The sequence below is a fragment of the Lynx rufus genome, unplaced genomic scaffold (genome assembly GCF_022079265.1).
Source record: "Lynx rufus isolate CCGP_SWC_20201006 ecotype Redwood Valley unplaced genomic scaffold, mLynRuf1.p SCAF_12, whole genome shotgun sequence".
NCBI lineage: Eukaryota > Metazoa > Chordata > Mammalia > Carnivora > Felidae > Lynx > Lynx rufus.
In genome coordinates, this window is record NW_025814826.1 from 52,269,829 (window position 1) to 52,291,990 (window position 22,162).

The 22,162-nt window shown below is 45.0% G+C and overlaps 1 protein-coding gene across 1 annotated transcript in view; it reads right to left on the reverse strand.

Moving 5' to 3' along the window:
• Nucleotides 1-9,367: 9,367 nt before the first annotated feature.
• The window catches only part of ANXA13 (annexin A13), a 49,644-nt gene continuing 36,849 nt past the window's right edge, over nucleotides 9,368-22,162 (reverse strand). The window contains exons 6-12 of the mRNA XM_047073810.1: nucleotides 22,119-22,152; nucleotides 21,934-22,013; nucleotides 21,262-21,330; nucleotides 20,510-20,611; nucleotides 15,774-15,849; nucleotides 12,329-12,441; nucleotides 9,368-9,487 (exon numbers count right to left, since the gene is read on the reverse strand). Of these exons, the coding sequence (XP_046929766.1) occupies nucleotides 9,368-9,487; nucleotides 12,329-12,441; nucleotides 15,774-15,849; nucleotides 20,510-20,611; nucleotides 21,262-21,330; nucleotides 21,934-22,013; nucleotides 22,119-22,152 (594 nt within the window). The remainder of the gene's footprint in view (nucleotides 9,488-12,328; nucleotides 12,442-15,773; nucleotides 15,850-20,509; nucleotides 20,612-21,261; nucleotides 21,331-21,933; nucleotides 22,014-22,118; nucleotides 22,153-22,162) is intronic.

A 22,162-nucleotide genomic window follows, 5' to 3' on the forward strand; every position in this document is an offset into this window, starting at 1 on the left:
ATTTTCCTCATTAGCCAAATCTCTGTTGCCCTCTTTCCCCTCTCCTCTTCAACATTTGCTTCCTAGTGTGATATAATTTTCATGAATCACATCCATGTGTCTTGTTTTGGAAACTATGAGTAACTGCTGTAAACATAGCATTGCATCTCCCTACATTTGAGTACCCTGAGATTTATAGTGCTTGTGGTGGCTAATACATTAATTAGGCCTTCATTTAATAAACATGTCAAATGAGTAATTTGTAAACAAATCTTTATTAAGCACCTACTATGTGTCAACCACTGTTCTAGTCACTAAGGTTATAGGTAGAAGGCAGACAATAGATAATGCAGAACAAATAAATCAATAGAGATGAGATGATTTGAGATAACGATAAGTGCTATAAAGGTGGCAACATGACTGAGAAGGGAAAGACTATTTCACATTTAGTGGTCAGGGCAGGCAAGGTGGTTAGAGGTATAGAGAATTACTATGTGTGTTGGACTGGAAAACTAGGTAAGATGTGGCCCTTGGTCTCAGCTGGAGATATGGGTAAAGAGAATGATAAAGAATAATGCAGTATGTGCTCTGATGGAACTGTGTGAAAGGGAGAGCTTGGAGAGAGTAGCTGACTGCATGGGGAGAGGGGCAAGCAGGGCAAGGGGTGATGCTTGAGCCACAGCTGAAAGAGAAAATAGACTGGAGAAAGGGAGGAAGGCAATTGTGTTGGTAGTTCACCAATTCAACCACTTTTATTGAGCATCTACTATGTGTCAGGCATTGTTCTAGGTGCTGGGATTACATGGTAAACAACAGATAGACAGTCCCTGATGCCCTAGAATTTATCTTCTGATGGTGGGGGCAGTGGGGGTAGACAATGAATAAGTAAAGAGATAAGATACTTTCAGATGGTGACAATTGCTATGAAGATAATACAGGATAAAGTTAAAGGGAGATTTGGGGCATGTTCTGAGGGGTGTGGTGGAGATGGGGCTTGATAGGTTGACCAGTGTAAGCCTCCTGAGGGAGTGACATGTGTGATGATGTTGGATCATGGAGTGGTCTGGGAGAAGGGGAGTTCTAGGCAGAGGGAACTATGGTGCAGAAGTCTTGAGTCTGGAATAAGGGTGACAAGTTTGAGGAACAGAAAAAGCCCAGCACAGTCAGTGACTGGTAAGTGGGGAGGGAGGTGTATGCCTGAAGGACTCAGAGGTGAAGCAACTGGGGAAGTAGGAGACCAGTTATGAAGCTATATTGTAGGGGTCTAGGCTGGAGAGGATGGAGGCTTGACCTGGATTGACATCTATAGAGGTGGTGAGTCATGGAAACTTTAAGACGTTTGGAGACAGAGAGCTAGCAGAACTTCTGATAAATGGTCCTTGAGGATTGAGGAATAGAAGGAATCAAAGATGACTGTGGTTTGACCAGCTGACTGGCTGGGGGTGGTTACTGAGGGAAATGCAGGAAAGGAACTGGTTTTGTGGGGGAAATGAAGATTTTTCTTTGGATGCATTTAGTCTTAGATGCTAATTGGACATCCCAGTGGAGGAGAAGCAGCCCTGATAAAGGCTTGTGGTCTGAGTGGCCAAACCTTCACTGGGGACAGTGTGGGAGAGAGCTATCGTTAGGGAAAGCAGTGCCAGCTGTGGGGTGGGAAATAGCCCGGAGGAGGATGTGATGGGAGGTAGTGGGGGGTGTCTGTCATGTTAGTCCAGGTGGGAAAGGGTGGGAGGCATGAATCTATTTGGCATCCACACCTTGGATTTGCCTCATCGTGCAAGAGCCTGCTTCGTGATTCCATTTCAGGGTTGGCTACCCCAGCACAGATGGGGTGACTTGGTTAGACAACCAAACAGCAGGAGTGTAGGGAGCTCTTGGCATGGGTTCATGTCTGTGCTAAGGGCTTCTGATACTTTATTTCATTTAATGTGCACCAAGATCCTATAAGGTAGGTATGGCTCCTCGACTTATTTGTTAATGTAGTTATCATGCTGTTGTTTTTCATAAGCTCAAAATGACTGAATAAGTGACCTCTAAAAACATCTCTTGTTAGCAGGGAGAGCTTCCCTGTTTGTCCTGGAGGTGGTATTGTTCTCATGTATGAAGGCTTTTTTGCTTTTGGTCCTTAAGTGTGGGAGCTTCTGAACTATCACCATGCCCATTTAAAGATGAAGAAGCTGGGTCTCAGGAGAGCAAAGTGGTTTTCCAAAGTGACATGGCCTATGAGGGGAGCTGCCTGAAGCCTCTCCCTGGTCTTTCCTTCTCCTATTAATCACTGTGTGGAGGGTTAGGTATTGGGATATGTGGGAGGTGATGACAGTGACTTAGAGGTCTTTGACCTAAAAAAAAGCCTGTGTGATTATCATAGACAAATCAGTGTTTCAGAAGGAGGAAAAGATGTGTGCACCTTTTGCAAGATGGACCTTCAGAGTTGTCATTGATTCTTTTTATTTTAATCGCAACACACCTTTATTTAGTCTTTCCAAAGCTTTCAATTTAATGTTTATAGAAACAAGAAGTCCTCTTTTTTTTTACTATCTAATTAAATTATGTAATTACCATAGTGAGAACAATAGATATGAACAAATTTGGGAACAAATACAGCGCACTCTTGCCAAATGCATGATCTACCATAAGACAAAGGACTTCCTGCTCAATCCTGTGCCAGCCACCAGCCTTCAGAGTCTCCAGGACATCCACAAAATAAATTCCATAGAGAGCATGGGGCACGTTGGTTAATCTGGCAAATAGTTTAAATGAGATTCAGTTAAAAGAGCTGCTACTGGTAGAAATACATATACAGTGCATATTTTTTGTGCAGACATGTGAATGAAATACTTTTATGGAAGTGATTATGCTTTTCTTTTATCTTCTGGCTCAACCTTTTGCAAAGACTGGTTCCAGTTTCAACTGGTCCAGTAGGATTTCAAAAACAATAGCTTTGATTTTGTTTTCAGTTCAATAAAAAAAAAAAATCAATACTTGGGTTCAGAGTTCAGTCAATTCGTGTGTCCATTTTGGTTTGTGAGTCATATTATCCTGGCCCACATTACAGTGAGGAATGATTCAGAATCAGTGCTTTTTGTCTTCTAGCTAAGAGTCTAAAAATGCCTCAGGCCTTTTTTGTCGTAAGACATCCTTGTTCTAAGCAATCCTGAAGTGACACTTATTGGGGACCAAAAATCATTAACAGGAAGAGAATGGCATAAGAACCCGCTATTTCTTGATTTTGACACTGAAGGTGGTTGTCTTGCTCTCCATTTCCCCTTCATGGTATCAGTATTGGTTGAACACATTTTGGATTCATTGAAAGTTTGTTACCTTAGGAACAGAACACATCGGTATTTCTGACTTAGTCACAAAAGAGTCACGGAGCATTCTCTTCAAAACCTAAGGACAATTCCATGGGTGCCTGGTAGTGGAGGAGGTCAGAGGACCACTCAGCCATGGTCTACCCTTTCTTCCCAGACCTGGGCCAAACTTGGCCATTCAGAATGGAGATACAACCAGCGGCACATGCAGGGGCACTGTATGGTTTGCTTTGATTCTCCCCATGGGTCCTTTCTCTAGGAGCTTCCCTCCCACTATCTTGCCTCCTTGTGCTGTTTTTAAGGTGTCAAAATCCCCTTTTTTAGTGTGAACTATATGGTCATGGATGAAAATTGACACAGTATGAACTTGTGTGTAATTTAGTATAGATACAGATGGATCTATGTCTGTGTCTAAATCTATATCTATGTCATATGTCTACATATATGGTACAAATATAGATATGTGTGTATACACATTTATATTTCCTAGCTCTGTCCACTGAGCGGGCTTAGAAGTAATGACACCCCAGTAGCAATGAGCACACCTAGTGCTCAGATCTTGGTTTCTAAAACCATTCTCCCACAAACAGAACCAGAGCTCCTTGGAGAAATAGCAGATTCTAGGGCTGGGAAAGGGAATATGCAAGGTGAATGTGGAGCACCTAGCAGTGCCAAAAGTTCAAGAAGTACTAAAAAGGCAAAGTGAGGGGGTATGTCAAAGGGACACAGGAACCAACTGAAAGAACTCCCAATAGAAAAAGCTGGAACATTTTGAGTAACAAAATAAATAATATAGTATTGGATTTGTACCCAAAGTACAAAATAAATATTCCTAAGCCTATACTGATATAAATAAATTATTGAATAAATAAATAAAGGGAGAGAACAGACAAACCTCCTGAACAGAAGAATCCCAAATAATTTATGTAGATACTTCTCACTCAAAGAGGTGGAGCATAATTTCCTACCCCTTAAGTGTGGGCCATCACAGAGACTTTCTTTTAATGAGCACAGTGGAGATACCTGACAAACTGCCTGAGCCAGATGGTCAACGTCAACGTCAACAGTGATAAGTCATGTTGATAGCATGTACCTTTGATATGATGTGGTAGGAATGGCACTTTCCCTCTGTGATCTTCCTCCCCAAATTCCCAGTCTATTCATGAGAAAAAAAACCCAGACAAACCGAAACTGAGGAACATTCTGCCTGCCCAGTACTCCCCCTAAACTGTCAAGCTCAACAAAAACAAGGGAAGTCTGGGGAACTGTTGCAGTCTAGAGGAGCTTAAGGGGCATGAAGACTAAATGCAATGTGATAGTCTCATGGCAATCTAGTACAGAAAAATGACATTAGGTAAAAACTACAGAAATGTGAATAAAGCTTCATTCAATTATAATGTATCCATGTTAGTTCATCAGTCATGACAAATGTTCCATATTAATGTTAGCACTATGAGACACTGGGAGTGGGGTATATGGGAACTCTGTAATATACTCATACCTTTTTCTGTAAGTCTAAAATGTACAGAAATAAAAATAAAATAAAAAGTTTATTTTGAGAAATCGCCCCAACCCCTGTTGCCACTTCTTTTCTTTCTCCTGACCCTATGTTTACCAACATATTAGTCTGCATCCTGTGCCTTGGTCATGCAATAAATTGCAGTGACACTAACAGGCAGCCTTCACATCTCTCTGAATTCAATGTGGTAGCTCTTGCTTGTTGGCATGAAGAGTTGAATACCACTTCTGGTTTTCCAGCACCCTTGTTTCTTGGCTTATCTAGTTTCTCGGGGCTTATCTGAGGCATTTTTATTGGCTATAATATGTCTGAGAAATAGTTTGTTTGCAGCTTAGTGGAGACTTGTGCATTGTCTCTTGCTGCTGGAGGAGACAGACTGCATTCCTAGGTCAGGGACACATTGCCCTCCACGTGAGGATGGCAGAATCTTCCGGGGCTGTCACATCTAATTCTGATGACGCTGACATCTTTCTGAAGGCAGCCTGGGTAGCCCTCTTCTGCTTCCTTGTGCTTCTTCACCATCTATCTCCTTGAATGTGATAAAACCTCTGTTTCATCTTCTGGAGCATTATTCCCATCTCCTTTTTCCTCTTAATCTTTGCTTTCAAGTATTCTCCTAAGAATAGATTTGCGACGGGGCGCCTGGGTGACTCAGTTGGTTGGGTGTCCGACTCAGGTCGTGATCTCACAGTTTGTGGGTTCAAGCCCCGTGTCGGGCTGTGTGCTGACAGCTCAGAGCCTGGAGCCTGCTTCGATTCTGTGTCTCCCTCTCTCTCTCTGCCCCTCGCCTGCTCACACTCTGTCTCCCTCTCTCTCAAAAATAAACATAAAAAAAATGTTTAAAAAATATTTTAAAAAAAGAATAGATTTGCGAGGATTGATTATATGGCGGTATAAGGTACCAAGAGGGGCAGAACTTAAAGTGTTTAGAATTAGAAGCTGATAACAAGGCATTCTGTCTAGGGAAGATCTCTTGAATGTCCCCTTAGGTAAAAGGGGTTACCTACCGTTCCAGGACCACTCCATATGGTAGCTCTGTGCAAATTAGCAGGAAGTACCCTCTCTAGGCAGCAGCTAGCTACCTCTCTAGTTTCAGCCCTGCAGGCAAAATCTGATGGGGAAATTAGGACTGGATTTCAGGTCCCAAACGTCTCCTCAGCCAGTCAGCCTTGTGCAGTAGACAACATAAACAACTATTCATTATGACCCTGAATGTATGGTAGGTAATAATCCATTGCAGGGAAGAGTGTTCAGGATAACCACTTCTTATGTGAGTACCTGGAATCAGGGTTCAAATTGTCTTGGGAGTCCTCTGGAAGAAAGGGGTTAAGACCCATGCCAAGTGGAGTGCTGGACTTGGCTCCTATTGGTTCATGAGGTTTAATTATTAACTTTTCAGGAGTTTTATGAGTTAGTTATTAAGCCTAGTGATTATTAAAAATTAAAGTATACAAACTTACAATTAAATCATATTGATACAAATGTAGTGAAAACCCAAAATTTATTACTTCCTAATTATTTGCTATATTTTACTATCATCTATGCTCTTGAAGTTATTTACATCTATCGTATCTGTATGGTGGAGATAGTACATACTGGTGTGCTACCACTCATCTCCTGACTCTGTTCAGTGACATCATGTCAATAGCTTGAAATTGACCATGGTGGCCACAAAAAAAAAGCAAATCAGCTCCCACTCCCCCAGAAAAGGGAAAAGCAGGGAGATGGGCTGGGACCCACAAATGTTAGGGGTGGGCCTACAGGACGAGAACCACTTGGGACTCCCAGAGATCCTGAGAGGAACTGGGAGGCTGGATCTCCCATGTTGGTTGGTCGGGGACTTCCTTTGCTCCTCAAAGGAACATTAGCTTCTGCAGTGGTTCACTCAAGCAAGCGCCCCCAAGGTCTATGTTACCATGTCTGGGTGACTCAGGCTGGGTGAGCAGTGTTATGGAGCCCAATGGGGACTGGAACAGAATTTCATGGGGAAAAGTATGGCAGGTTACCACAAGAACCCATGGGACCTGCTCCCTTCTGATGCAGCTCCACAGGTGGTGTTCAGACTCCTCCCCATCTATCCAAATATCTGGGGAGGAGCTGTGGCTCAGGAGAAGGGTGATGGGTGGGGGACAGTGTCACTCAGTGGGAGGGTGACAAGGTAATGTTGCTCTCACCCTCTCTCTCTCCTAACTTTGTCCTTTCTTTCTCCCCTGAACCCCCTCCACAGGCAAGCCCTGCCTTCTGACAGCTCTGGGAACAGGGGTCTTGGGTAACGGTGAGGTGGGACTTGCGCAGGGCAAGGGTGTGTGGAGAGGAGAAGCAGGAAATTCCTGGTCTGCCATGGGGTGGGGCATTCTTGGGACAGACCAGCTCAGACTTCTCCTGAGGCAGCCCCCAGCAAGCACACAGAAATGGTCTTCTGCTGTGAACAGTGAGCAGCTTTCAGCAGCTACAGAAAGAGGTACCCAGTGCCTTGCTCAGCAAAATTTTGGAGAGAGCACTTGTGGACCTGAGCTAGTGTGGCAAAGGGCTCAGGCATTAGAGTCAGAAGAACGCAGGTTTGAATTCCGGCATTTCCTGTGCGAGAACTTAAGCAAGTAAATGACATTTCCCCTCAGCCTTGCTCAGCCTGTTTCCTCGCCTGTGAAATACCTTCCTCTCCTTTGTGTGTGAGTGATGGCCTTCAACAGTCTCCAACAGTGGCTGTTTTTAATAGATCTCCTTTCACTCTGTTGGTTTGTTTTTCTATCCTTACCGTGAGTTCAGAACCCAAGAACTGGTTGTCTTGTTTCTGTTTTTAAAAGCAGCTTTGGCAACAAATAAGTAAACATGAGTATGTTCTATCACTGAGCTTGGCTCTAGAAAACCTTTTTATGTGTTAAAGCTCATAATGACAACAATGACTGCTAGACTGATAAAGCAGCATGTGGAGGACACAGATGTTATCATAACTTCTTAATGTGTCAGTCACCATTTTATAGCCACTGGAAAGGCACACCATGATATATACTTTTATACTGAGAGTTTGGGCTATTTGCTATATGTTGATTGCACACCAAGTCAATGGCTAAGGCCCCAAACTGATCATGTTTCTCACTCCTTAAACATCTCCAGTGACCCCCCATTGCCCAAAGGACCGGGCCCACGCTTGGCAGGCAAAACCATTGCTAATGTGATCCAAACAAACTTTTCAGCAGCTTCATGGCCTGCCTCCCCAACCCTCTCCCTCCCTTCACCGCATCTATGCCCAGGAGAATGGATTTCACCACTTCCTGAACATATCCTGCTCCCTCATGCTTCTGAGCCTCTGCTTTTACCCTTCTCATTTTGTTTCTCTGGAGAACATTCTTCCACATTCTTCAACATCCAGCATTAATACATCTCTGTGAATTATTCCCCAATTCCTTCAGGCAGACCTGTGTGTACCGTCTTTTTGCTAATGGGAAGAGAGCTTTGCCTGCCTATATTAACTTACTTACAGCATTCTGTTGAATACAGAGGCATCGGTCTACATTACTGGCCTGGGAATGAACTCTCCAGTTTCTTCAACTGATACATGGGAGTAATAGTAACCTTATAGGGCTGTTGAGAGGATTAGACATGAAAGTGTGCTACTGAGCAGTGCCAGACACAAATAATCGCCCAATGAATGATAACTGTAATTATTGGATCAAAGTGTCCATGTTCTCTTGACAGACCCCTCTACGTCTAGTAACTCATGGCTGTGAGACAAACATCTTGAACAGAGATTCTATTGGTGTGGAACCAATCCATTTGAGAGTCAGACCATTGACCTTGATCCTGTTGGCACCATGCCCAGCCTAATTGTATTTGAAGATCAGAGGTAAGGCTCAAGTGGGTCAAATGTCTAGAGAAATAAGAAGAACCATTTATACAAGGTAGCCGTGAATCTTACCCCTAGTTACATTCCACACGGGCACCTCAATTGTTTCCTTACTGCTAGCCTTGATTGTTATCTTTGGTGGTTATTAATTAAAGTTGTTATATGCCTTTCCCACATATGTTTGAATTTCACAAGTCATATACTTCCAGGACAAGAGCCAAAACCAATCAACCCAGTCTTTGGAAAAGCAGCTGATGGGGGCATAATCCACTTTAATTAACATTGAGCATTTGAGATTGAACGCACAGAAGGAACACTGATGAATTGGTTAATTTTGTCTTCCCTGTACCTTAACCATTCAGTCTTTACCCGCCTCTATTTGATACATACTCTTCTGAATGTTTTATTACAAGTATAGTGTTTTCATCAACTGCGAATTTGTGCTCAGAAAGCATTCAGGTTGCCACGCTAAAGGAAAGCTGAAAGGCAGCTCAGATACTTGCTAAGCCAGCATTCAGGGTGACCTGCACAAGTGTCTTGAGGCTGCTGCCCTTCACCTAAACAGCTTGGCCTGGTTACAGTATTCAAGCTGGCAAGAAAATAAGCCAGAACTCTTCAGTAGTTTTTGTGCTGGAGTCACATTTGCAAATCTGGTTTGAAATGGGCTCTTGACAAAGGTGGCTCCTCCCTGTCCTTCCACTGCTCTGGCTCGCTTCAGTGCAAGAGGGCCACCAGCAGTTTCTGGAAGTCCCCAGATGTGTCTGAGCAAACCATGTCAGACAGAGACTTCTGATACTTCTCTTGGAACTTTGCCTTTATCCCCTGAAGGTCCACCTGTAGGAGAAATGACGACAGCAGTGAGGACAAGGACATCTATAGGGTGTTCACTATGAATGCAGGTGGGCACTGTTCTGAATACATTACACTCATTTGCTCATGTATGCCTCAACACAACCCTTGGAGGTAGGGGCTATCACTGTTATTACTATTATTTTATGGATGGGAAAAGGAAAGCCGAGTCCAGCTCCGGTTACAGAGGTGAATATATATATATATATCCCAGTATAAATTTATTTATGGACACAAAAACTTGAGTTTCAGATGATTTTTATGTATTACAAAATATTTTTCCCTTGAGTTTTATACAGTCATTTAAAAACGAATCATTCTTAGGTAGCAAGCCTATGTAAAAACAGGCCCGCCTGCAGGTCACAATTTGCTGACTCTTGGTATAGGGTTAAGAAAATTATCAACACAGAGATCTGAAATGAAGCTTTTTTTTTCCTTCTTGTACCCTGATCAGCAAGACCATTAATGCCAATCAATACAATTCAAATCAATACCAATTTGTAGGACTTATTTTCAACCTAATTCATTGAAAGCTTGAAAAACCTGGGTGCTGGAAATGGGCAGAGGACTCAGAAGAAAAACAAATAAGATTGTTCCGCTCCAGATATTCTTAGAACCTAGTGAGGGAGACAATACTGGCAACAGAAAAGATGTAAGTACAGAGAGAACACAGTGTGTCTCGTAAAAGAAGCAGAGAGCTCTCTTTAACCAGGAGTTGTGTTCTTTTTATAATTTTTAAAACTTTAGACTCTATCGTGCATTCCAGACAGATCCACAACCCGTCATTCAGCCTTCTGGTTCTTTTTCCTCCTGCCCCAGTTGGAGGGATGAACTAAGAAAGAAGATGAGAGCAGAAGGCAGGGGAATGAAGGATTGTGCCAAGCGGATGCTGAGCAGGAGGGAGACTCCGGGCAGGATGTTGCCTGTGCCCCCTCCCCGTCCCCCGACTTGTCCGCTACTTGGCTGGGGGAGGGGGCAGGACGGTGTGGGTCAGTGCGGGGGTGGGATGGGGCACGCCGGGGTTCTGTTCTAGTATTATGGGGCTTTGGGGAGATTAGGGTATGGCCAATATATCTGGCTGGGCCTGAAGCATTCCAAGGAGATGCTTAGAGTCTCCTAAACTATCCCAGGACATGTGGCCAATACTAAGATGGGACAGAGCTCTGGTGGGCCCTCCAGAATGTTCCAACCCTCTGGGGTCTTTCAGAATCCCCACCCTGCTCCGTGTTGCACATGCTTCGATGAGCCTCAGAATCTCTTGAGACTTTGGCAGGAGCATGGGGGGATGGGGATGGTTTGCTAAGAGACAGAGAGACAGAGACCGTGGAGATCTGGAGAGACAGTGGAGGAGAGAACTCAGGAGAGTGGCAGAGAGATGGGGAAGGGAAGGAAGGGAGAGCAAGAGAAACAGACAGTAAGCCAGAAGAAAACTATGAACAGTGGAGGGGGAGGAGAAATTCCTGGAATAGAAATAAAAACGAAAGAACGGTCTTGTTGCTAAGTTATATTTAAAAATGGTGTCAGATGTTAAGTATTATTTGTCAAAGCCATGGGCCAGGATTTGGGTTGGGATCTGTCCCCCTTCATTTAACAATTTTTTTTTTTTTTGAGGGAAGATGTCTGTGGTTTTTCAAGTGCTCAGTTACACTTCATTCTCCAAGGCTTCTCCCACTGCGGTCGAGATGCCATTTCCCCTTCACTTGTCCCTCCTTCCCTCTGTGACCCGTGTGCCAGAGCATCGGTGCTGAATCTCGACAGCTGCTCACAGGCCGTGGGTGCTCATCTCCCTCTTTCTTACAGTCATGCATTCGCAAAGGTGGGCGATATCGCTCCCAACAGGGCAAAAATGCATTCTTAGAGGGTGAAAAGAACCTTAATCTTTTTATGTCAAAGCGCGCGCGTGCACACACACACACACACATGCGCGCACACGCGCGCACATACATACAGAACAGAATCTATAGATGTGTTTACAGAACACAATATATACATACAGAATATGACAGAATATGTGTAAACGGAACATAAACAGATACAAAGTCCCTCTGTGGTGTTCATGTTTTGGGGGAGTGGCAATTAGGAAAAAACTGGGCCCCAAAAGGCTCCTTAGTGGGACGATTACTACTAATAATTTTAAAAAAGGTTGAGGGACGCCTGGGTGGGTCAGTCGGTTAAGCGTCAGACTTCCGCTCAGGTCGTGATGTTGCGATTCCTGAGTTTGAGCCCCGCATCGGGCTCTGTGCTGACAGCTCGGAACCTGAGGCCTGTTTCAGGATCTCTCTCTCTCTCTCTCTCTGCCCCTCCCCTGCTCGTGCTTTGTCTCTCTCTCTCTCAAAAGTAAATAAACATTAAAAAATTTTTTTAAAAAGGTTGAGAAATACTGTCTTGTACTGATGTGTCTTTTGTGCAAAGCTGTGCTTCTGTGGTGTGTTTAATTAAAGGCCTGGCTGGGGAGCGAGGCAGTCATTTGCTCATTGTCTCTGCTGCTGGGTGACCTCGTCCGTCCCCATCCTTTCAGTGTCTCTGGTTCGTCTTCCTTACAGTGGAGCCGAGCGTGGGCTGCACTCCCCCAGGTCCCCGTGCACAGGCCCCGAGCTCTCTGGAGCCACACATGGCAAAAATAGAAGCAACTATCATTATTGTATTTTTATAAAAAGAAACAGATTGAAGCATGGCACAATGTCTTCCACAAAGTCTGGGAAGGCGAGGGCTGTCTCTGTTTCACTTTTTCTGTAAATAAACCCTTAAGTAAAACTTTGTTGATGACATCAGCGGTGGCCAAAAGAGAAGTGGTGGCCCGCGTGCTGGGAGTGGAGTGTGTCTTACCTCAGCCCTGGTCACGATGATGTGAATTAGTGTCTCCTCATCGGTGCCTGCACCCTTCATGGACTTGTACAGACGGTCAGCAAAATAGCCCTCCTGGTCCCGGGCACACCTCACTGGGCAGGACGAGGGACAAGAGAAGGTGAGGCTTTTACATGTTGTTGAAGAACATGGAGACCCTCCGAAGGAACAGAGCTGGCCCCCCGTATCACCTGGCTGTCCTTGGAGCTGACTCAGTTGTGAGACAGGTGTTTGAAAGGAGCAGACTTCACACTCTAGTGGGATCTGGAAGATTCCCCCGGGTCAGGGCACCTGGGCTCTTCAACCAAGAACTGAGTCAAAACCCCTCTGCTGGTCCCTGAAGACCCTTCAGGGGAGGAGGAACGCTGTGGCCACCCTCAGGCTTTCCCTGCCAAGTTCATGGTTCTTACCAGCAGGAGTAACTTTTCTTATCTGAATGAAATCTCTGATGCTGGCGTTGGGTTCAGAGGGGAAATACAGATTGGCTGGGGACTCTGCTGTAATAAAACTTCAGAATCTTGAAGACTCACTCAGCTGGACTGCCGCCAGGATGTGCTAAACATCTTTCCCGCCCTTTGTTTTTCCTCACTGGGTTTGCTCGGTGAGTTTCATCTTGGAATCTTTTCCAAGTGCCCCACAGTCTGAGCTCTCCATCTGGGATGCGGCCTCATGAAATGTTTGATGCTGTCTACAGGCCACCTTCCTGTGTTCTTGCTAGCTGCTCTTTTCTGGTCCTCCCCTTGCCTGCCAGCTTTGATCTAATCCACAGATTAGTGAAGCACAGTGCCTCTCTACTCCTGGGGAGAAATCGTTGTTCCTCTCCCCTCCTCCCATGCTTAGGGGGGGCCATCAGGACAAACACTTTGGGGAAACGAACCACTTACTCTTTAGGTGTTGGCATTTACCTAGAACACTTAACATTTTTGATGTTAGTGATTGATAGCAAGTAATACATTGAGCGTAAGTGTGGGATGTGCATCCTTGATATGTCCTGGGATGGGAACTCTTGTTTTCTATGTAATTGCCTATATGATTGATGCTTCCGAGAATTGGAAGGGAACAGAATTAGGGAAGTAGCATCTAGGTTGGGGGTCTGTCTCTTTTATAGGCCATGTGGAAGCCACCAGAGTTTCAGGAGAACAGAAAAGCCCAGCCCCAGGTGTCTGACCTCTTTATCCTGAGAACAATCCAAAAAGCTGCTGGATTGGTGGTGGTTGGTGGGGGGAAGCCTGTCAATTTGGGGAGTGGCATACTTGAGACTCACTTAAGACCCCCTCCAAGGCAGGACACATTGATGCTGAAATGCCTAATGTCCGTGTGTTCCAACCCTTCATAGGTGTCTTCTCCCCTGACATTCCTTCTTCCTGATGTCCTGGGAAGAGAATTCTCAGCTTTTCTATTGTATGCAATCTATGCCTGGTGAATAAGGTCTGTTGTTAGCTGCCGAAGGAATCCCTCAAGAGTCTGGATGGGGCTAGCCAGGGAAAATGTGGGCATATACCCTGTGGTATCTGGAAGGCAGGATAGCCAGCCATCATGAGGAGAAGACAATCCCTTGGGGAGCTTGTAAAAGTGCGGCTTCTGGGCTCATTCTTGGAGATTCTAATACGGAGCCTGAGATGGGGCCCAGGAATCTGTATTTTCACACACCTCTCTATAGGTGATTCTGGTGCAGGTGGGCCCTGGAGCCCACTGGAAAAGTGCTGCCCCAGAGCATCCAAGTGGTAGGAGTCATTTGGTCTCAAATTTAACCGTAAACCGGCATCTTTATGAGTCAGGTATGAGTGGGGGTGGGAAGTGTCTCGAAAATACAACTGTAAAGTCATGCTCTACAGCTTGTGTGGTTTATACTTAAGGTCGTTTCTAATCACTTTGAAGTTTCCTACCACCGGAGCATACCTAAGTCCTGCATTTTATGTTCCCCGTCTCCAGGGATGTGGCCCTTCCTTCCTCTGTACCCTCCTCACTCTGGTTGTTTTTGTTTTTATCTTTACTGTAACCTAATCTGCTGATTTGTTTGTTTCCACCATGTACTTGAAACTTCCTAAGAGCAAGAACTGGACCTATTTACCTCTGATCCCCTCACTAAGCGCAACCCCCAGCCCGGGTAGGTGCTAACTAAATGTTAAACAATTGAATGGTTTTGTTACTGTTAATAATATTGATAGTGGTTTATCATCATTGGTATAATCTGACTGAACTCTGGTATTTTCCTGATTCTTTGCACTGCCAGCACAGAAAGGAAGAATTTGGAGCCTTTGAATCAGGCTGTTGGTGGATCCCTCCATTTACTTAAGAGACTCATCTTTTAAGCCCCAAGCACAGTCGTTCATGTATGTCCAGTTGGGGTCAGGAGTGACACTAGGGATGTTTAGGCCTCTGTACATCATGGTAGAGGTCAAATTAGTAGAGGCCCTGCTAATTTGAATGCAAAATGAGGACGGACTAAAAAAAATCAATTGCTGACATTGTTTAAAAAAATTTTTTAAAGCCCCCACAAAAAGCAAAACAAAAAGTTTGGCAGATAGAGCACATTTTTTAACTTCCAGGACTACTTTTTCAATTCTTCCTCTTCCGGGGATCCGTCTTTCCGTTTCTTGTGCTATTTGAGATGGTGCCCTCGACTCCTCGCCACAGGAGAGTATGGACAATGGACAATGGCTTCATTCCGGGGCTTGCAGAAAGGAAGAAAGGAGCCTGCCAGACACAGCCCCATGCCCGTCTCTCCGCTCTTTCCTGCCTATGGGCAACACCTGGAGAGAAGGTGCTGGTGTGCTCGCTTGGCACAATAAAGATCTGGTCTCCCTCCCCACTCTTTCTCAAGAGACCTCATTCATTCTAAATGTTGAAGGGAACCAAGTGGAAAAGAACACCCTCGAGCCATCAGGCATATGCAAAAACTTGTTCATAGGTTGGAAACCTGGCTGAACCACATATGGCTCCCTGAGACTAGACAATGCTGCAGCCTGTTGACAGACGCTCTTCTCGTCGACCCACGATCTTAATGAGACTGTAGTGGATGCCATGATGCATCGCCCAGAGGCCCTCTTTGGGACCAATGCACTCATTCCATCTGCGGCCTACTGGCTGCTCACAGCTGAGTCCCTCCCCAGGAATGGCCCTCCAAGGCCCTGCCTTACCCACCATTGCAAATGCTCCGGGGTTGCGGCCAGCATCCACCGGTTGCTTGGCGTGTGGTTTAAACACCTTGCCCCTTGCCTCCTGGCTCCAGGGCTCCATGGGGGACCAGCAAAGCCCCCGCCCCCCGTTACAGCTGCATCATGCTTACTCTCTCCCTTACCCAATGCTGCTGAGGTGTGTTGTTCCCGAACTATTCCCTAAAGTCTTCCCACATGCAAACCTCCGACTCCGAGCCTGATTCCAGGGAGCCCACCCTAAGTCAGGGACTCTGCTAGGTTTACTTTACCAAGAGTTAAGTAGGCCTTCTGCACGTCTCCCGACGTTTCTGCTTCAATGGCCTCCTCGATGTCTTTGTTGATGAGCTGGAAGGACAATCAAAGGCCAGCCATTATCACAGGTCTTGCTCTTGGCTTTGGCACTCCTGGGGTCATTTCTCTACAAAAAGCACTAAACTCTTCCAGATTTGGTCACGTGATTTTAAGGAACCTATCCTGCTCCGTGCCTTACATTTGAGTGGGGGCTCTTATGGCTGATGACTTTTGACCCCTAATGGATTTGATCCCTTCCTTGGATCAGGACAATTCCCTTGGCCTCAGTTTCCTCACCTGTAAAATTGGGAGTGGAAGAACAATGAATATATATTGTAAAATAATTCTTTACATCTCTATAATAGTTTAGTTTCCAATATGTTCTTAAAATTCTTTTCATTTCCAATTCTCTAGGAGGTTGTGGTTATTAATCATCTTACCCACACTTTTCTTATCTCCCACGTCCTGGGACTGGGGACTCAGCCACCCACAGTTTGGGCGACATAAGTAGTACAGGCTGTGAAGTTCACAGTAAGGACTTGGTCCAACGTTTTTGATAGAACGGGGCTGCGTGGCTGGAAGCCAGGGGGCTGACCATGTCAAAACGTCACTTTCCTTCACTCTGGGGGTGATTCTAAATGATCCTATATTCACCACCGTCTCACATATCACTCTGCACAGCATTACACGCTGGGTTTCTTTCCAAATATTTACAGAAGCTGAAGTTCGGAGTGTATTGTGACAATGCTTAATGCAAGTACCACCTGGGCCAAACTCAGGGCAGACAAATAAAAGAAAGGAGAACTCTTTGTTGGGTTTGGGGAAGTGCAGTTAAGCATTAAGAATACAGAAACTTCTTTCTTAGAAGTTATTTTTTGAGGCTATGACACAACGGTGGTTCCATAAATAGTTGGGGCCTTTGAGGACACACCAGTCAGAGTGTATGTAGTTTATTCTGAAAACACTAGTAAACAAAATAGCCTTTGTGATGCACACACAATTGATGTGGCGGGGGGGGGGGGGGAGAGGTCGAGATGTAATGAGGTTTCTCGGTCTCCTTGTCGTGGTTTGACACCTAGAGGTCTGGTGTGGGTAAGGGACGTAGACGGTGGGGATTGGCTGGGGGCTTTCAGTTCTGTCCCTTCCTTAGTTGCTCCTGGCCTCTCTTGGGTTTGATGTGGGAGCTGGTGTTTTGAAAGGGACTGGTACCACTTTCCCATGAACAGCATTCTTGTTCTGTAGGCTGAGATTGCATTTCAAGAGGACATCTTGTTCACACGGGTCTGCATTTACTAAAAAAATAATCCTCACTTTAAACCGCTTTCTGTTTCTATTGTTAGTGCTGGGACAGCATTGCCAGGTTTCTGCTTTCTCAGTCTTTTTGCCACACAACTCCAGGGGGCACTGTTCACATTGCCCCCTCTTCTCTATCAACCTCCTGCCCACATTCCCCTCCTGGTAGCTACCAAGGCACCTCCAGGGGCTCCAGAGAACACAAATGGAAAACAATCGACTGGCCCAAGTGAATCTCCTTTGCAAATGGCAGGCTTTTCACTTCAGTTCCCGGAACACTTAATTCTTAGGGGGCTCTTTAGACAGATCAGGTTTTCTGATCTTAGTACAAAAAACATCACTGGGGTAGATTCCACACAAGCCTTAAAGGCCTCTCGTTACCAGGTAGTGTTGACCATAGGGAGATTACTAGAAGAATAGGGGAGACATTTCTTTCTTTCAAAACCTATTCACCCATAGTGACAGCATTCTCATAGCAGAATCCTATGCCCTCTGGGTTTGGCCACAGAAGGTACAGGACTGGAGGCTCTGGAACAAGCTCAGGAACACATAGAGGACAGGAGAGAAGTGGTGACTGATGCGGTGGGGACGCAGTGTGCCCGCGCTGTGGGTATGTGTACCTACAATTCATACTAAGGCCTGCGTAGGGAACTTCCTTCAGCTTTATAGCTGCACAAGCCTTTCATGTTTGGTCACCTTCGGGACGGTGATATTCCTGCCTGGTGTAGCAGGGCTGCAAACGCAGTTTCTTGGTGAGGATTTCTGGGAGCGTTAGTAGTTAAGACTCAAGCTTAGAGGGCAAAACCCTAACGTTTTCATGCCAAAAATAAAAATTCATCTCTATGCCAGGGCAAGCTACGCAACGTAATAGACTCCCATGATCTCATGCTAGCGGTTTATTGCTTTTAGCCAGAGACCCTTGTGAAAACTTATGAACTAGGGTCATGAGATCAGGGTGAACTCACAAAAATCAGTGATAAGAATCAAAACAGATGGTGTTCTGGGGAAGTTTTGGGAATAGAGGAACAGGTAGCATTTTAGAGCTAGTTTCATGTAAAGAATCACTAAATCAGTAAATTATTTTATTGTCCATTTGGGCTTTGTTGGTTCACATAAGGAGACAACTAACAGTTGCTGGTGTTTACTGAACGCCTATGGCATGCCAGCACTTTATTTTTAGCACTTTATTTCTATTAATTTATTAATCTTTACTAACCCTATGAAGTCAGTACCATCGTTATCCCTGTTTGACAGTTGGGGAAACTGAGGTCCGGAATCCTTAATGACTTGCTCTGGCTCATAGAGCTAGCGCTCTAGAGCAGACCTTTGTGATTTTAACAGGCACTAGAATCACCAGAAAGACTTGTTGAAACACACACTCTAGGACTCCCTCTGATTCAGTAGGTCCAGGGTGGGGGGCTGAGCATTCCCTCTCTTTTTTTTTAAGTTTATTTATTTTGAGGGAGAGACAGCAGGGGAGGGGCAGAATGAGAGGCTGAAAGAGAGAATCCCAAACAGACTCTGCACTGTTAGCATGGAGCCTAATGCGGGGGTCGAACCTACCAACCGTGACATCATGACCTGAGCCGAAATCAAGAGTTGGACTCTTAACCAACTGAAACACCCAGGTGCCTCTCTCTCTCTCTCTCTCTCTCTCTCTCTCTCTCTTTAAATAAGAGAATTCTCATTTTTAACATGTTCGCAAGTGATACTGATGCTGCTATTTGGGGATTAATTTTGAGAACAATTGGCCTGGAGAATATCTTTGTAGGTCGTTAGCAGTTCATGTATATACACACACACACACGCACACACGCACACATGCACGCTAACATGTATGTGTGTTTCCACAGTGATCACCAATGGCAGCCATCCCCAGAAACTCCATCCATGGCCCCAGCCACATGGAAAGAGGGTGTAGGTCATGGAGAAGCCTTCCAGCTCAGAGTCTCCCCCGTTCCAGGAGCAGAGGCCAGAGGAACGCAGGGTCAGCTGGCTTTGATCATGACTCTGGGCATGATTTGAAAGCAAAAGGCCCTCCAGGCTTATATACAGTAATGATAAAATTCCCAAGCTTTATTGTCTTTTCATCTGTTGGCAACACATAGGAAATGCTATTTCGAGTGAGGAGTGGCCAGCTCCCGCCGAGGTAGAAGCTCGGGCTGGGGAATCTTGCTGTTCTCATCCACTTTCTGCTACCGGCTTGCTGTGTGGTCCTGATAAGTTACAGATGGCGCCTTACTCATAACAGACTTTCCTTGTCCAGCAGTTGTAGGTAACAATGGCTGCTTAGCCGACATTACCGTTACAGGATTGTTGTGAAATTGGAATGAGATACAGGGCACAGAAGTGCTTTGAATAGTTAAAAGCACTCTACAAATATAAAATAGGAGACCAAAAAAATCTGATACTCCACAAAAGGCTTCTTGCAATGAAAGACTGATTTTCAAGGAAGGACTCACCACTAAATGCTTTGAAGTAACTAACTCATCTTGTTGGCTTAAGATTATCATCAGATAAAAAATAATTGTAAACAGCAATTTATACACATCTTTTCAGGAGTATCTCTGAGGTATATCTCATCTGTCTTGGGAGTGGTAGGCACTCTGTTAACCCAACTATAAACTGGAATAATAGTAAGAGAGAACATTTGTGTGCTTACCACACGCCAGGTACTATTCTGAGCCTTTTACATTTATTATTTAACTTTTTTTTTAATGTTTATTTTTGAGAGAAAGACAGAGAGAGACAGAGCATGAGTAGGGGAGGGGCGGAGAGAGAGGGAGACACAGAATCCTAAGCAGGCTCCAGTCTCCGAGCTGTCAGCACAGAGCCCGACGCGGGGCCCCGAACTCATCATGAACAGTGAAATCATGACCTGAGCTCAAGTCAGACGCTTAACCGACTGAGCCATTGGGGCTCCTCTATATTATTTAACTCTTGAAAGAAGCCCAAGAGGGTGTGACGATGAAGATTATTGTCCCATTTTACAAATGAGGGCAGAGAGTCTGCCAGTGATAGGACATGGATTTGAACCTGGATGTTGACTCTAGGGCTTTGCTCTTCAGCTTGACACTCCTCTGCTTTCCTAGCCTCTGCTGTTAAGCAGGGGTTCCCAACCTTGGCACTACATTTGGAGCTGGATAAGCCTTTGTTGTGGGGCTGTCCTGTGCATTGTAGGATGTATAATAGCCTTGACCTACTAGATGCTCTTAGCGTTGCCTCCCCAACACCCAAGGTGACAACCCAAATGTTTCCAGACATTACCAATTATTCCTTGAGGTGGGGAAGAAGCAAAATCATCTCTGATTAAGAGCTGCTGTTGTAAAACACCCCCACAGTTCCTTATCCCTGATCTGGACTTCTTTTGGAAATAGTAGTTTTGGTGTGAACTCCATTGCCCTGGTGCTTGTTTACTTACAATCTGGTAGGCTTGAAAGGTGGCCCGTAATTGCTTGTGGCTCCTCTTGGCCAAGACTTCATTGAAGGCAAGCTCATCAGTGCCCCAGCGGTCCTCCCCTGCCTGCAGGACAAATGCGAACATTTTGGAAAAGCCTTTTGCGTAAAAGACTGAATATACTGTTCTATGACCAGGCCTTGCTTACAGGCAGTTAGAAAATATGCACTGAATAGAAGTCAAATTGATCAACTAAGCACTATACCTGAGAGTTTACTTCACACATCTATTTATAATATTTATACCTTCCTTGTTCCAAAATGGACCTGAAGCAGTTAACTCTGAAACGCAAGAATAGGAACAATTCTTTTTTTTTCTTTAATTTTTATTTATTTTTGAGAGAGAGAGAGGGAGAGAGAGAGACAGACTGTGAGCCAGGGAGGGGCAGAGAGAGAGGGAGACAGAACCCGGAGCAGGCTCCAGGCTCTGAGCTGTCAGCACAGAGCCCGACGCGGGGCTCGAACCCACAAACCGTGAGATCATGACCTGAGCCGAAGTCGGACACTTAACCGACTGAGCCACCCAGGCGCCCCAAGAATAGGAACAATTCTTACAGGTTCACAAAGACTGTATATATTGAAAATATTTTAAAGATCATACTTATTTCTCAAGAAACTCCCATTTGCATGAAACAGAGGAATATTTGTTGAAAATAGTGCTAAGAAACTTCAAAAAGGACAAAGAATTGGCGGGGACTGGTGCATCTGCACACTTACATCATACAGATCCTTGGCATCCCGACCAGCTAGATCTCTGTCCACCTCATCTCCTTCATCACGATTAGCCTAGAAAAATTGACACGTTGTTATTAACTTGAGTTCCCACTTGACCACAGAAAACAAAAAGAGAAAGTCCTGGAAAGCTGGGGGTGATTGCAGAAGGGTGGTCTGGAGGAGATGGAACCTGGCAAAGTGGCAGTGTTGCTCTTTGCTGCCATCTTTAGGCACAACTGATAAGCAGGCTAGCTTCTGAAACAACACTTGAGTTTTTCTCGTAGAAACCAGGGTGGCTCACAAACCCCACTGACCTCTAAGCAGGCTGAAAGCAACCTCGTGATGTTCCCTGGAGTGACTCCATTGGAAAGCTAATAGTGATCCTTTCAAAATATCTTACTTCACCTCTCGGGGGTTCCCAGTGCTGAAGAACCCTGAAACTTGGTCATGGAAGGTTCTGAATTCTAACCTGAGCCCTGTGTGGCCAGCGGAATCCTGAGTGGTCCAACCCTTATATGACCCCCTTCCCTTGAGTGCGGCTAAGACCTGTGAATATAAGCTGTCACTCCCACGATGTTATGTTAATATAAAAAGGAGATTTTACCGGTGCAATTAAGGTCTGTAATTAGTTGCGTTGATCAAAGGAGATATTCCCCTTGGTGGGCCTGATCTTACCTGTAGCAGGGACACCAGAATTTTCTTTAGGGTTCCACTTGTATCAGCTTTGACATCTGATTCAAGGCTCCTGTCAAACACTTTCGAAGAAGAAAAAGGGAGGAGAGAAAGCAGATGATTTCATTTCCCAGAAGTATTTTGAAAGGAACATTCTTTATCCAAAGTCAGAACAAAAGGTCACTTACACCTTTGGTAGGCTTCTTTAATGGCCATGATCTCCTAGGAAGGG